Below are 16343 nucleotides of genomic sequence, written 5' to 3' on the forward strand. Positions count from 1 at the left end.
ATGCAGAGCGCTCAGCGCCTGCTCGAGCTACTGGCTCGGCGACACCCAACTGCAGAGCGTTCGTGCCAGCTCGAGCTGCTGGCTCGATGGCCACCAACTGCAGAACACTTGGGGCCTGCTCGAGCTACTGGCTCAGTGGCTGCCAACTGCAGAGCGCTCGACGGCTGCCAACTGCAGAACGCTTGGCGCCAGCTTTCGGGCGCTTGGCGCCCGCTGTTGGGCACTAGGCATCCGCTTTGGGCGCTCTCTGGAGCCTCGGCGTTCGCTCTCGGGCACTTGGCACCTGTTACTGGTACCCTGGCGCCATCTAAGTCATCTCTCTCCCACTGTTAACCTTCCTGCCCATTTTATCCACTTGCTCCTACGCCTGGCTCCCTCACTTCCTTCTCGTGCCATTGCCAGTCTTGTTTTAGGTTAACAGATGTTAACCTTGTTAACCTTGTGATAGTGAAGTATTGTGCAGTGGAGGAGGTGTCTACTCGTCCCTCGATTCTCCTAGACAAAGGTCCCTGTCATACTCCCATACACTGGGAGGAGACATACTGGAAGTCCAAGGGAGGTCGGGGGGTTACACACGGGTATTCGCCCCCTCAGTTGAGCCTTTTGCCGGTCCCGGGTATCAACAGACAGTCTGGGAAGACATCTTTCTGGATGTGTAGTGGAGGGGGCAACTGCTCGTCCCGCTGATTCTCTTAGGCGCAGGTCACTGCCATACTCCCCCCTACCTGGGAGAGGGCTTACCAGTAGCCCAAGGGAGGTCAGTGGGGTCTGCCCACGGGCAGTTGTCTCCTCAGTCCAACCTGTTGCACCCCAGGTTGCGACGAGAGACAGCCACTGGAAAGGCGTCTCGGAAGTGCATCGGCTGACTCTCCTAGGCACAGGTCACTGCCATACTCCCCTCTACCTGGGAGGAGGCATACCAGTAGCCTAAGGGAGGTCAGTGGGGTCTGCCCATGGGCAGTTGTCGCCCCAGTCCAACCTGTTACATCCCAGGTTGCGACTAGAAACAGCAACTGAAAAGGCGTCTCGGAATTGCATCGGGTTTTGTGAAGTTCTGAAGAAGCGCCGCCTCGTAGGAGCCGTCTTCGTCATTTTACGGAGGATTCTTGCCCACTCAGAGACGCTTACCGGGTAAAGATCGTCCCCACATCTCCCTTACAAGAGAATGAGGGAGCCCTCCTTCAGTCCTCAACCTTTGTGCAGCAAGTTGGACACTCCAGAGCTTTTTTCTCCTCTCCTCAGTGCCAGGAGTGAGGTTCTAGCTCTCTACACCTCTCGGGCAAGCAGCTCCAAGTTTCACAAAGTGCCCTGTTTCCTCGGAACATCCTGTTTCGGTGGGATGTCTGTTGAGTGCCTTGGAGCAGACAAGTGTCCTGTAGCAGCCAGGCGCCATGTTGCAGCCAAGCACCCTGATGCAACTGAGCGCCCTGATGCAACCGAGTGCCCTGATGCGGCCAAGCGCCCTGATGCAACAGAGTGCCCTGTTGCAACTGAGCGGCCTGATGCAACCGAGTGCCCTGATGCGGCCAAGCTTCCTGATGCAGTCGGGTGCTCTGAGAGGGTCGGACATTCTCTTTCGTCGGAGCACCCTGAAGCTGACGAACTCCTGATAATGCTTGAACTTCATCAAGTAAGCGCCCTGCAGCTTTGGATACGTCTTCTTCTGCTTTGGACCCAGCACGAGCCTTGGAAACAAAAAACTGGATAATATCCTTCATCTCCTACAGAAACCTGCGGCGCAGACTGCCCCTGGATCAGTTTGATGACATCTCCGATTTCTTCTGTTGAGGAAGAAAAGGAGAAAGATACGTCTGCTGCGCTGTATGCAGCACTCCTTAAGTGCCTTCTTCAACAGTTCCTGGATTTTTTCACTCAGTCCTCTCCTTCTTCTCCAGGCTCCTCTTACATGATGAGCTATCAGCCTTTGGATTCGACTAGTCTTCCTAAGATGGTTCTTTCTAAATCTTCGAAGAAAGCTTTCCTCCAAGTGGAGGAATGGCTTTCTGACAAGAGGGATCAAGGAAGGGCCTGTTTTAGTGTTTTCCCCCCCTCTCATCTCTGGCGTAGGCGGTACTTGTCATATTCATCGGGAGAAACTCCTTCCCTGGGAGTGCCTGACTCCTCCCAGGGGGACTTTTCTGCGCTCATTGACTCGGGATAGAGATCGGCTCTCGCATCGACGAAAACGTTCTTTTCAGCTCAGGAGATGGACCACCTGTTGAAGAGTATTTTTAAGGCCTTCAAGGTGTGGAGTTTTCTCGACTGGTGTTTGGGAGCAGTCTCCAAGAAGCTTCAAGAATCTCCTTTCATGTATGCTGAAGCTGCAGACCTGGAGAATTTTCTCTCTTGCGCAGGTAGAGCCGTCAGAGGTAGATTGCTTGAAGTAGCTGCCCTGTATGTCATGGGCGTCCTGAAGGATCGCGAACTGTGGGTCTCATTTACAGCGAAGGGTTTCGACCCCACAGAAATCGGCCCTCCTGCTTTCCCCTCTGGATAAACAGCTTTTGTTTCCTCAAGATCTTCCTCTTGCAAGTGAGGATTTGGTCCTTCATGCTCCTGTTGGGGTCAGGCTTCGTCTCTTTTGGGAGAGATGGAGCAAAAGAGGAGCGGATCAGTGTGTAGTAAAATTTTTTTAAAAAAGAGGGATACCCTATCCCTTTCAAGGAGAATCCGCCATTGACCAACACTCTGTTGTATTGACAGCTTACTCCATCGGTTAGGAGAAGCATTCGGCCTTGCCGAAGGAAGTGTCCTCTCTTCTGAGCAAAAAGGCAATGGAATTAGTGAAAAATACAGATATCCCTGGCCATGCAGGATGCTTATTTACATATTCCGGCTAACCCAGATTTGAGGAAATGTCTACATTTCATTTTCGAGGACCAGATCTTTCAATTTGGAGCACTTTGTTTCGGTCTCTCGAAGGCCCCACAAGTCTTCACTCGAGTGTTGAATCCTGTGGCGGGTTGGCTACATTTAGTGGGAGTGAGGATCTCGCTATGTCTGGACGATTGGCTAATTCGATCACCTACAAAGAATCAATGCACGAAGGGCTTACAAACGCTTCTCTTGACCTAGGAATTAGGACTAAATGAACTTCGAGAAGTCACAAATGATTCCCACTCAGAAGATTCTTTATTTGGGAGTTCTGATAGACTCTGAGTTTTCGGGCTTCTCCGTCACTCAGAAGAGTGAAAGACTGTCTGAGGAAGGTAGACCTCTTCCTATCGCTTGGTTCTTGCTCCACCACTCAGTGGATGAATCTCTTGGGAACGTTGATTTCTCCGGAGAAATTTGTAAGATTAGGGAAACTTCTTATGAGACCTCTCCAGTTTTATTTAAGAGCTTGTTGGGATCAGAAAGTCCATCAGGACAGCCATGTCTTTCCGATAACTTCAGAAATAAAGGAATTTTTACCGAGATCGAAGACCCTTCCATGACCTGGATCTGTTCTTACTCTCTCTCTCGAGAACTTAATGAAAGAGAGGAAGGTTTTGACACCCAGGGATTGGGCTCCAGGCTCCCAGGAGTACCCATCAGCCTGAGTTGTTTTTTTCCTCACTTGACTTTCACGTCACCTGGCGCCAGCTACAGCCGGGTGCCAGCTCTACCTCGAGCTTCTAGGAGCGCCCACCACCTCCCAACCACCCAGCGCCAGCTTCCGGTGGTCTAACACCAACTCTCCTGCATCCTTGGCTCTGGAGAAGAGTTGGAAGCTCATTTTCTGTTGGAGTTTTACGGTATGACCTAAGCAGGACTGGAAGCATAGGAGGTTTTCATGACCTTTAGTGTTCTAGCACCCTCCATCTAATAACGTATGGTCCTCTTGTGATTGGACTTGTTTTGTTTCTGACGCCACTCTTTGTTTCTGGAGAGCTATTGGCTTACCCTTAGTGGAAGCTAGACACATCAGTACAACCTCCCCTCATAGCTTTCAGGCACTGTGTGCCCCTGATGTCCGGTCTATAATCAACCTTCTCCAAGACACTCTGAGAAGTAAGAAAGCTTTTTGCTCCTTAGGGAGGCTAAGGATATCAGATCAGCTTCTACCTCCTTAGTTTTCAGGCAATGTATGCCCCTGACGTTCATTCAGCAATTGTCCTTTGGGAAGTGTAATCGTTCTTCACTACTCGCATTTCAAAGAAAGTTAAACAATGTTAGATTCTGGCAGTACCATGTGATCATTATTAATAACTGCCATGGCATCGTAGAAGGAAGCATAGGATTCTCTCCTACCATCTATTGACCTTGTAGTAAGGTGCCGAGACTTGTGAGAGCCGGAGGTTACAATTTACCTGGAGTGCCCATCACTGTAAGTGAAGGGGTCATGGTCTGTTTTTTCAGTGCAAGTGACAGTCATATCTGGTTTTTTTACTGCTACTGCACCCAGGGCAAGGCAATTATTTATGCTTTGTCGGCCATTGATGTACACCTTCGTCGCAAAGCTTAATCTTATACTTTGTCAGCCATTGGAGTACTGTACTCCTTCGCTGCGAAGTGTTCCACTTAAGTAGAAGCGCTCCTGGCTTTACTGCCACGCTGCTACAGGTTAAGTTGAGCAACAACCAGAGGCAGTTCTTTACTGCAGGCTCTCTTAACTAACAAGGAACTACAAGCATCGTAACCAATGCTGGCAACTTATCTATTATCTAAATCATTACATAAATTAATGATTGGGAACAGAATTTGTCCATGATTCCCCACCACCTTTCAATGTGGAATCAGTTAATGTAATTACTGGGTAAGTTACATATGTAAAAATGACATTTTTATAATAAAATAAAGTTTTATATATACTTACCCAGTAATTACGGACGGAGCCCTCCTCCTCCCCGTGCATGGACATAAAGCATAAACGTAATGACGAATGTTTGCCAAGTAGTTCCTGATACTCTCGTTAGTGGGCGAGACCAGTCACCTGCACTAAATTGAAGCACTAACCCGCAAATTTTTTAATTTAAGCTGCTGAGGCAAGAGAAGCTCTCAGCTAATGTAATTACTGGGTAAGTATATATAAAACTTTATTTTATTATAAAAATGCCATGTTAGTCAGGATCATGATTTTGATACTTGCAATAAATTATTACAAGCCATATCTTAGGGTATAGCCAAGGCTACATTGGTTTAATCTCCTGAGGAGTGTCTTCAGTTTGAAGAAAAATAATAATAAATAAATAAATAAATAAGCGAGGTGGAGAGTAATCTTCACCACTAGAAATGCAATTAATTCTACCTTTTTATTATTTTACTTTTACTTTAGGAATGGAAAACTACAGTATAATCAGGTCAGACATTACTGGCTACACCTATTGTGTGCAGATTCTGCAGAATGACAATAACAACCCATTTATAAATAATAATAATAATGATAATAATAGTATGGCTCTGGAGTCTAGGCCTATGCTTATTGGCTCTATAACATACTAGGCTATATTTCAGATAGTAACAATATACTGTATAGTTGTGTCAAACCTTTGTAACTTATCAAGGGTGAAATTCCTCCAGTCTTGGCATGGTATACTTTCATCATTATTTTCTTCATAAGCCTATAGGCTCAATAAGAATGGTATAATTGAGAAGTGTGAAGTGCACTTGGCCTACGGGTAAGGTGAGGGGAGGCAAACTGAGCCATTTAAACAGTTGACGTCTGGTTAGACCATGCCCACAGCTACATCTCCGATATGTTCATTACATTAAATACATTCTATGGTGGCTAAAAAGTCAAATTAAGTATTTATGTCTTTTCACATTTACCAAAATTAAAATTATTGTGTTAATGTATTTATAATGATCTAGCTGATATTTTGATAAAAAATATAGTATTGATACTTTAAAATCATGCTTAGTGAAATGTATCTTTTTTTGAGCGAAGTTGCAAAATGTTTCGTCATTGCAACTTAACATCATTAGAAATGTGAAGAAAGTAAGAGTTACCAGTTAGTGACTTTCGAATGAAAATCGCTGAAATCAGATCACACGACTTTTGCCGCATGCTGTATATTAAGTCCTTGAGATAGTGCTGGGACTATCTCTCTAGAATTGCAAGAAGAAATAATTTTAAGTTTTGTTGTAAAAAAAATCATGATGTGGTCTTAAGTTATAGAAAGTATGAAGGTGTAAGTGTATAGGAATGTACCTGCTGTTGAATAGGTATTTTTAGTTTACTCTGGTCTCTCCCAACATAGTTCAGCACAATCTTTGGGATGAGATCACCATATCTGCCCTAAAGCAAATTCCTCCATAATGGACCTTTGAACAAGGCATGCCCTATGAGGTCCATTATCCCAGATGTCATTCCTAAACTGGAGGCAGAGACTGCCAGCAGGATTGACTGCATCAGACAAGAGTCACTTGTTGGTTTACTTTTAAAACCAGTCATGTTTTCTGTGGATTGGGTTTGCCATCCTTTGCAGAGTACTGTACTGCACTATCCTTGTCAACGTGGTAGTCAGCTATTTGGCTATTAGGTAAGAGTCATAGAAGTAATACCAATTTTTATATTAAAATTATTTATTTCTGGATCGGGGTCCCGTGTCAGCCGGTGAAATAATCCATTCAGCACTTATTTCTAGGTAATTCCGTTGCTAGATACCAGAGAAAAGCTAAATGTAAAGCTGGGGTTACTACCCCCAGAGCGAGCTCAAAGAAATGGAGTCGTACATGGTAAAGGGTGAGATTGTCACAATCACGGGACCCTGCCCTATAAAGATTCCCAATGTCAAAAGTCCCAACGAGAGAGGTGCCGATACAAGCCCATGCACTACTCGCGGACTGTACACAAGGCAATACTAGTCGCATTCCATTTTAGCACGCGATTTCGTTCACACATAATTTCGTTGTGCTCCTTATTTTGTGCGCTATTTTGGCATTTTTTATGGCATCCTCGCAAGGTTCTTCTTCAACAACTTGAGTACCAGTGTTTTATTGTTTTTTAGGCGATTGAGGCTCCTTATTTTCCTTTAGTTTAATAATTAAAGGGATTTATAACGCCCGTCTCGATCTCCTCTCACGGCGTCTCATGACCTTTCTTGGTCTTGGGTCGGCATGTTTGTTTTGTGTTGTTTATTTGTAATTTTTCTTGTTTGGGATATATTCCCAATTTGTGATTCCTAACTTTAGTGGGTTTGATTAATTTTATGTTTGTTCTGTGCCCTACGAGAAGTGACGTTTAGCATTTAGGCTACGAGCTCCCCCCTCGGGCCCATTCGCTTTTTATCATGGCTTCATCATGCCTTAATTTTGTCCCTCATTTCTCTTAGCTTTTGGGAATCTTATTTTCGTTGGTACTGTTACGGTTTTTTACTTTGTTTTTACAATTTAGTTAATTTTGTGAATTTTGTGTTCCCTTGCTGATCAAGTGCTGTCTTGCTGTTTAGGCTACGTGGTTCCCCCTCGGGCCTATTCGCTTATTATTTTGGCTTTATTTTGCCTTATTTTAGACTCTCACTTCTCTAAGCTTATGGGAACATGATTTTCATTGGTACATTTAAGATTATCCTCTTTACGTTTGACCTTGTGCTCGGATGCTTTTGAATTTTGTTGATTATTTTTGGTACTTTCATTTAACTGGAGGTCGGCCATTTCCCTTCACGTTCATGTCGTGTTGGGCCTGCCTATCCTCCTACATGTACCTTATAGTAAATTTTTGTTTTATTATACATTATTTTGGGTTATTTGTTAGCCTTTATCCCTCTCCTAGGCTTCCTTCCTTTGCATCGCCTCAGTTAGGTTAGCCTAGGGGTTGGCTATAGCACTTTTTCCCTTCGGGGAAAAAACGTTAAGGGGGGGCGATCTCGATCTGTACGTGTGAGTTTCATGTCTGTGATCTCGATCTGTACATATGTGTTTTATGTCTGGTGCTTCCCTTTGTTTGGTTTTGGCTTGGGTATATTGCCTACGTCCACCCTCTCCCTGTTTCGGCTTTTCACTTAGGCTAATGTTCCTAATAGGTTAAGCTGGAATAGCGAGGGTTTACCCGCGTAGCCTATCCTAGTTCAATCCTTCTTTGGGTTGCTTACCAAAGGTGACCGGGAGTGCTCTCCCCACTCCTGTTCACACTCCTTTTACCAACTATATTTTATTTTGTTGCATCGAGAATCCCCTTCTTCCCCTTTTACCCATTCCCTTTGCTCTCTCTCCCCTTGGTTTGTTTTCAAGGTTTGTTAACTTACCAAGGCTTGGGAGCAATTTATCCTTATTTTGTGCTGTAGCCTACATCCCCTCCCTCTGCATTGATTGGTTTGTCCCTCGGTGTTGTGTGTCTGACCTGATCGGTTGGCACCCCACCTGGACCTAGAGGTGACCGGGAGTGCTTTCCCCACTCCTGTTCACACTCCTTTACCTTTCTTTGCTCTCCTGGTCGTAGAGGTTTTTGCCCTTCCTCTCCTTTTTCTCGCTCTTGTCGTGCAACACAGCTCACATAGCGAGGGGACTATGAGGATCTCTGGGCCCGGGAGTGCTGTCCCACCCTGGTCGCTACTTTGGGTTACCAACCTCCTGGCCTATCCTTCCCTCCCCCTTCCTTTTACGTCGACTGTTTCCCTTCGAGGTGCTTCCTACCAGTTCGCACCTCACTGTTGGGATCTCATACGAGGCCAGTTAGTGTTTTCCACCTAACTGTCTTCTGTTTTATTTACTTTCAGCGTTCCCCCTCCATTTTGCTAACTACCTGTTCGGTGTTTCATTATCTTGTTGGACGCTCTCCTTGCTTACTGCTCCGGCAGTTATAGTGTTTAGCGGTCGGTGTTTATTCCCCCACCTCTGTCACTTCGTTCAGGATATCCTCCTCCGGGGGTTTTCCTCTCTTGGCTCTGAGTGCGCCCACTTCCGAACAGTTCATAACCTTCCCACTATGTTTGTATCCGTCACATATTTTTAAAAACGTGGTCGCTCCGGAATGTTTCCGTTGACTCTGTTTTTGTATCTATGAGATTTGTCCTGTTAGCCCGGTTTTCTCTCCGGTTTACTCCGGGGGTTTTCCTGGTCTGACTAGGCTAAAGTCGCTGCTACGGTACTCTGCTCCGGCATCCGTTCCAGCATGCTCATTTCTCATACGCTTTCAGCTGGTTTTGTCGAGTGCAGGAATGCTCCGCTATCCTGCAACAAGCCAGCGGTCACGGAGTCCATAGTTCCCATTCCGGTGCGCGGTCTGTGTTGGAGAATTTATAGTTTGGCACGGAAGGTTGTGAGGTACGCTATGCTCTCTCCAAGCAGGCTACTTGATGAATCCGTAGGTTTCATATACACCTATCGGTTTTATCTCCTCCAAACTCCGCCTCATATGGCTTATTAATAGGCGTTTGGCACCCGGAAGGTTGTCATGTACGCTATGCTCTTTCCGAGCAGGCTACCGGATGAATCCGTAGGTTTCATATGCACCTGTCGGTTTTACCTCCACCAAACTCCACCTCATATGGCTTATTAAGTAGTCGCTCTTTCGGTGTTTGGGCTCTCTCCAGGCGAGATTCTCGATGAATCGGTAGGTTTCGGATACACCTATCGGTTTTCCTCCGCCAAACTCCGTCTCATGTGACTTATTAATAGTTGCTCCTCCGGTGTTTGGGGTCCTAATTTTCCCCCTCCTGGAGGCCGGCCGCAAGTCTCGTAACTCTTCGCTTCACACCCTCTAGTCCGGGGTCAGCAGCTTCGGGCGAAACGTAGAGGCGGGAAATTCCTATGTCCTTTTTCGGTGAGACATTTGTAATGTTCCTTTCTATCGCGCCCAGATCTCAACATCAGTTGCTGAAGAAGTTGCTGCCCCTTTGTTTACCGGAGTCCAAGAGATGACCCGGTCCTCTTAAAATAAATTAGCTGTTTACGGAGGGTTTACTGAAGATGTTGCGGCCTTCAGTCTCGTTCTCGAACCTGTGAACATCGTCCCGGAGCGATAAGTAGGTGCGGGAATAAGTGAGGCAAACCTTTTCCGCTTAGTTCGGGAATAAGTGAGACAAACTTTTTCCTTTAGGGGATTCGTTAGATCCTCATCCCTTTTCAACGGTTCCTGGTCTACCGTCCCTAAGGTGAAATCTGTCAAGAAAGACCCTTTTTAAAACCCAGAAGACCCGCTCCGGGGCCCCCTCGAGGACGTCTCGGATCTCTAGTCCGGTGCCGTCTACGAGTTAGGCCTCGTCTTCTGGAAAGGGACACGGCCCAAACAAAGTAAGGCGGTTACCCCCTCCTTCCTTTGTTGCAGACTCCTTTACGGGTCTCCTTATAAGGAGCTCGATATGAGGGTCATTGACAAACTATCAAACTATCTAACTATCTATCTACCTCATGGGTCCATGCCTTCCCTTTCCCAGGAGCTTAAATCCCAAAGTGATTAATCTCAGGGCTCATTAACAACGGATCACCCGTAAAATCCTGCTCTGTTCCGGAATTCTACTCCATTCCGGACACCTCCACCTCTTTTCCCCTTCGGTCTGGGGAACCTTTGGCGCCTAACCCTTTATGCTTCCCAGCATGAAGGCACCCTCATATCGAGGGTGTGGGCACACGGAGGTTGGCGGAATTGCATTTCTTCCCTTCCGGCCTGGTTTCCCCTTATCCGGGTTTTGCCAGACTGGCAGAAGAGGCATGGTATCTATCTGACAAGATCCCTAAGGAAACCCTCATCTTCCCTAGGGACTGGGCACAATCGTCTCTGTTGAGAATTCTAACGGAGTGGCAGGCGGAGAATTTCAAGCTCACGCCAGCTATGGGATCTTTACCGTGTTCTCTTTGAAAGACCTGCTTCCTACCCCTTGTGCTCTGAATGTAGCCCCTCTTATCAACAGGCTTGTTTCGGAAATAAACCACTGACGCATCTCCGGGAGACAGATATCACAGATACGTTCACAGTGAATCTTCTAACCCCGGACTACGCTTCTAATTTATTCAGCGTACAGCTCCCTAAGCTTCCGGAGCCGATTCCCGGAAGCTGAAACAAGGTGTAAGAACAGGCTTGCCAGGTCCTGGAACTCTTTGACTTTAACGGAAACAATGTCTGTGGCATATAATGGGGGTTCGTTGTTTCGGGTCCTGATAAAATCCCTCTTGTCAGGTTTTCTGCAGGTCCTGCTTTATTTCATCAGTCCGGATGGACAGCTGAAGACACATTTTTCGGCAGCCACGTTCCGCCTTGAGCTGAGAAGACTTAGGAACAGTTTCACCTGGGGAATTAATCTTTTCCCCAGGTGGGCGTTTTTACGGTCTGTCCGGGGCTACTAATGTTAATCAGAGCCTTCGTTCTCATTGGTGTCTACCTTACGAGCAGAAACAATCTGAACTTGCCGGGCCCTATCCCAAGTCTGGCAAAAAGTTCATGTAGTTCAAACGTCCCTCTGCTCAGGCAGTGGTGTAGGCTCTTCAGGTTCCTGTCCCTGGACAGCCGTCAGCCTCTCACTCCCAGCCTCCACCTCGATGTGTGCTGGTTCAGCCAACACATCAGCCCCTAGTGGCTCCCCATATGTCTCTGCCCCCCCCCCCCATATGCCTCCGCCGGGGTTTTTCTTGGCTTCATACGGAAACCCAAGGAAAGAATTTTCACTAGACATTCTACCAGAGGCACTGAACCTCGGGGTTATCATAGGAGCAGGAAAGCATCCTGCTCCTCTCCGAGAAATTGGGAAGGCAAAGGCTCCAGGGGAGGCAAGCAAGCCTCCTCCCAGTAGTATTTCTCACATGGGTGGGAGGCTGTACCATTTTCGGGGCCACTGGAACTTCAGTCCCTGGGCCCAGAGTATAGTTATCAAAGGCCCGGGGTGGAGCTGGACTGTTTGTCCCCCTCCCCCAATCAGGTTCGGTCAGTTACCGGCCAGAGATCTGGAGGACTTTGTGAATGGCCTGTCAGACTTTTTCAGTCTGCCAAAGAAGTTCCCTTCCGCTGGAAAATTTTTCCGGGCTTGTCCCGTTTATTTTCCTCATTCAATGCGACAAGTCTCGGTTGCTTACAGTCTTGTAGGTTCGGATCCTACTGCTCCGTGGAGCCGTAAGCACCTCTATAGTCCTTTCCGTCGCTTCCTTTCACGTCTTAGTTGCAGGAAGGTTCTCTTCCTTCTTGGGATTCAGACTCGGGGAGCAGGCGTACCCCTTCAGGTTCATGCCCTCCTCAATGCAGCCCCCAGAATCTTCGCCAGTTTGAACAATACCGTAGTTCAACAGCTCCGGTATTAGAAGGTTATGCTAGCCGCATATCTAGTCGCCTGGCTCATTTGGGCACCCAACGTCGGGAATTGCCTGAGGGTGCCGGCCATTATAATCGGCTTTCTGGAGTCTCTGGGCTTCTAAGTACACAGGAAGGAATCCCACCTGATTCCGGAGGGTAGCCTTCAGTGGTTGTGAATCCAGTGGAAGCGGGAAGAGATAGCAAGGGCAACCAAGCATTTCATCAACACAAGCATACCTCTCGCCGTGCCCAAGAAAAGGTCTTGGGCTCTCTTCAGTTTGCTTCAGTGACGGGTCTCCTTCTGAAGTCAAAGCTGGAGTTTATAACCGAGGTATGGCAGAGTCAGGGACGTGTCTCCCTGATTCCTCCTATTTGAATAAGGGCCTCCGGCCTTGAGCAACAGTCAAGAGCTTGTCGAAGTCAGTTCCTCTCCAGCTTCCCCCTCCGGCCTCAGTATTCCACACCGTCACCTCTCTGAGCGGGTGGGGTGGATATTTTTGGCTCCATGAAGTACATGGAACTTAGTCGGTGCCCTTGGGAAACTTCTTCCTCCCAGGAGGATTCATTTTAGGCTGGTTCTGAACAACGCAGCAATAGTGCGGTGCGTAAACAAGTGGGTTTGAAGTCGAATTGAATCAATCAGGTTATGGTTCATTCTTCTCCATAGCCAACAGACACAAGTGGCTTCTGTCTGCCACTCTTCTCGTAAGGGTCCAAAAGGTCGCTACAGTTTCCCTATCCAGGGCCTCCCCCCTGGTGTCGGAATAGTCCTTAGACAGAGCGTCATTCAGGTAGTTTTGCGATCTATTCCCGGACCTAGAAGGAGGTCTGTTTGCAACCCAATTCAGCCACAAACTATCAAACTGCCACGACTGGTATAAACTCAGCCTGCATCAGCCTCCTCAAAGTTCTGGTGCCCTGGCCTTGTGGTCTTTGTGAATTTTACAGTTTAGGAGGAAACTGATATTGGTCCTGTTATTACTGTCTTCCTAAAATCAGTCAAGGGATCCTACTCTGCTGCAGTATGGTTCTGCAGTTAAGTAACTAGCACTCTTCACATAAGTTTTTGAAGCTACAGTAATGATGCAGTCGCATTGGCCCCGAGGAAAGTGTTTTATTGAAACCGGACTCACAGGCCCTTAATTTTCAACCCTAAGGTCTGTGTCCGCCTGAGACCAGTACTCCGTCCACATTCGGTTTCCTGGTCTTTGAGTAATGTATCGGAGTTAGCTTCGGTAACCAACAATCATCTTGTTCTTACCTTTCCTTGTTGGGGAAGACCCTAATTTTAATCAGCTTAGCTTCTAGTGCTAGTATTCCTGTACTGTCTGCCCTGTCTAGCGGAACCAACCATTTTGGTTTCCCCACATCAGGGGTAGTGTTGCGAATTCCTCACCCTAACTTTCTATCTACAGTTGAAGGTCCTCATTTTCAGTGGTCACCTTGGAAAGTACTCCCCTTTCACAAGGTCTGTGTCTGTGCCCAGTTTTTCCTTACAGGCTTATTTAGACAGGACCTCGCAATTTTGTCAGGTCCTCTCTTTATTAGAAAAGGTGGGGGTACTGTCAATGTGTCTGCTATCAGGCAGCAAGTTTTGTTTTTTCTTAATACAAGCCTATTCAGGTTCAATTCCAAGCTCATAATCTTAGTACAGTGGCCACTTACATTATTTTCATTACATGAATTTCAGGGACCTTACTAATGTTCAGGGTGGAATTCTCCCCTAGTTTTCAACGTCTCTATTTAAAATCTTTAACAGCTCTTAAATTCCCCTACGGTGGCGGCAAGGAACGTTGTCCCTCTTTGGTTCCCTTTCTGATTCTTAGTCACTTTCCCCTCACTCTCAGTTGTTTTACAAGCAGTCCATTGTCTTTAATAGCATAAGAATGATATTTATTTCTCTGTTATTATTTCACCGGCTGACAGGACCCCGATCCAGAAAAAGGATTTTGACAAAGGAAAAATCTATTTCTGGGAGGGGCCCGTGTCACCCGGTGACCCACCCTGTTTTTCATTCTCTCCCTCCCATGGTAAACATCATTCTAGTGGGGTGAGTGCTAACATGGAATGCGACTAGTATTGCCTTGTGTACAGTCCCATAAGTAGTGCATGGGCTTGTATCGGCACCTCTCTCGTTGGGACTTTTGACATTGGGAATCTTTATAGGGCAGGGTCCCGTGATTGTGACAATCTCACCCTTTACCATATACGACTCCATTTCTTGGGGCTCGCTCTGGGGGTAGTAACCCCAGCTTTACATTTAGCTTTTCTCTGGTATCTAGCAACGGAATTACCTAGAAATAAGTGCTGAATGGATTATTTCACCGGGTGACACGGGCCCCTCTCCAGAAATAGATTTTTCCTTTGTCAAAATCCTTTTTCTATACTCACCAATAGAGAGAATTGTTACCAGACCTAATGTCTATTGCAATAGATTGGCTGTGATTCTTATCTTTAAGATCAGTCCATTCAAGCAACCACAGGTTAAAATTTCACCAGAACCCAGCTTCCCCACAGTCAGGTGGGCAAAAAACAGGCACACCAGGGGTTGATGGTTGAGGATTCATATTAATAAAATAATATAAAAAATATAAAATTCATTGAGAATGGGTTCCCACTGTCCAGGGGGGCCATTCAAAAGGGGGAGCAATATTTGTACTTTTTAAAAGGCAGCAGTCCTGGAGACTCTTCTGAATACAGTAAATACGTTACCATCAGTACCTTAAGGGTGTTCATTCCATCAGAGTCAGACCCAGCAATGGGGACAAGGTTTGGTATGAAAGTTTCCCCTTGTCCATGTCAGGTACTCCAATTTTATGAGTGCAGAGGCATGCTGTCCAATGCCACCTTCCATCAAAATTTCAGCAAAAGAATTTTCCATAATCCAAATCACTATGGTCTTCATTGTCAAGTTTATTTTGGTAGAAGGAAATAAAAATGACACTGTTGAGATCTGGTGTTGTTGAAAGATGCAGTCACACCAGAAATCTTTAGTAAAATAAGAAATTAGCTTAGTATATGGACTCTTAGAATACATGTGATTAGATGTGTATATGTTTATTGTAATTAATTTGTGGACAATTTCAATATTAGTAGCTTAGGTAACCATAGCACTAATAGATCATTCGACCATCTTAGGGGTTGTTTATGGTTGTATGTGGTACTGCAATTCATTCGCTGTAACATCTCTTTTTTGGTGGTTTGATATAAAGATATGTCAAATAGTGTTTATCTAAAGTTGCATGCTTATCATGTGCCATCTCACTTGGGCAGAGTATAGTTATGATACATCTTATTTGTAAAGCCTTATTAACCTCTAGTGCAGTAGGTTGGCTAGATAAACCAGTGATGCCATCTTCTAACTTCAAGGTACACAATTTACATAAACACAGTAAAGTTTCCTCATGAGCATTGTGAGAAAACATTGTTTTTATTTCAGGTTTTGGTATTGATTCTTCATGCCCTGATAACTACACACACACTCCAAAGCCACTGGGACTTGGGAAAATCAAATCATCTCCTACCCCAGATTCACTTGTGCAGTGGACCAGAAACATTTTATGTAGCTGGTCTCATACCATTGTTCATGTATTATGAATTTGGACATAGGATATTGGGCCTTGCTGAAAAACTTCCATTTTTACCACTGATGCTGATATCTGTGTATTGTGCTCTTGGTATTTTCTACGCATGGATCAACTATTATTGTTTTGTCTTATCTGCTCCTAAAAAGGGTAAAAAGAAAATACACTGATCTTCTGTCTTCTTAAAATCATTCTTGATGGTTGTATTATCATTCCCCAGTTTTGTAGCATATATTTCACATGTTAGTGTGTGTTGATAATATTACAAAGAAATTTCTGTACCTTATGCAAAACATAAAAAGAATATTTTGACTATATTTACTGTAGTTTTTCTAAATATAAATGAAAGTGTCATATAAAATTTAAGTTTTTATTTTGCCAGATAGTTCATAAGTGAAAATGTAAATTCTTGCAGTAGAAATGGGTAGATGATCCTTGTGTATATTTTGATGTTAGTACATTAATTTTGTAAAACATTATAGGTAAAGAAGTGCAGCATTTTTAGGAATTTCTTAGAGATAACTGGCCATCTTCATCTGTTTTTGGAAAAATTGGTCTGGTCATAACCCAAGGAAAGGTTAAAGGCTTACAGATGCAAATAGTAAAATTCAGGCGAG

General features: G+C 45.5%; 1 protein-coding gene across 3 annotated transcripts in view; it reads left to right on the forward strand.

Annotated features, from left to right (window-relative positions):
- Positions 1 to 16087, forward strand: part of xit (ALG6/ALG8 family glucosyltransferase xit) — a 146808-nt gene extending 130721 nt beyond the window's left edge. For all 3 annotated transcript variants that reach the window (XM_067124320.1, XM_067124322.1, XM_067124321.1), the window contains one exon: positions 15582 to 16087. In XM_067124320.1, the coding sequence (XP_066980421.1) occupies positions 15582 to 15896 (315 nt within the window). In that variant the 3' untranslated portion in view covers positions 15897 to 16087. The remainder of the gene's footprint in view (positions 1 to 15581) is intronic.
- The last annotated feature ends 256 nt before the right edge of the window (positions 16088 to 16343 follow it).

The sequence above is a fragment of the Macrobrachium rosenbergii genome, chromosome 22 (assembly GCF_040412425.1).
Source record: "Macrobrachium rosenbergii isolate ZJJX-2024 chromosome 22, ASM4041242v1, whole genome shotgun sequence".
NCBI lineage: Eukaryota > Metazoa > Arthropoda > Malacostraca > Decapoda > Palaemonidae > Macrobrachium > Macrobrachium rosenbergii.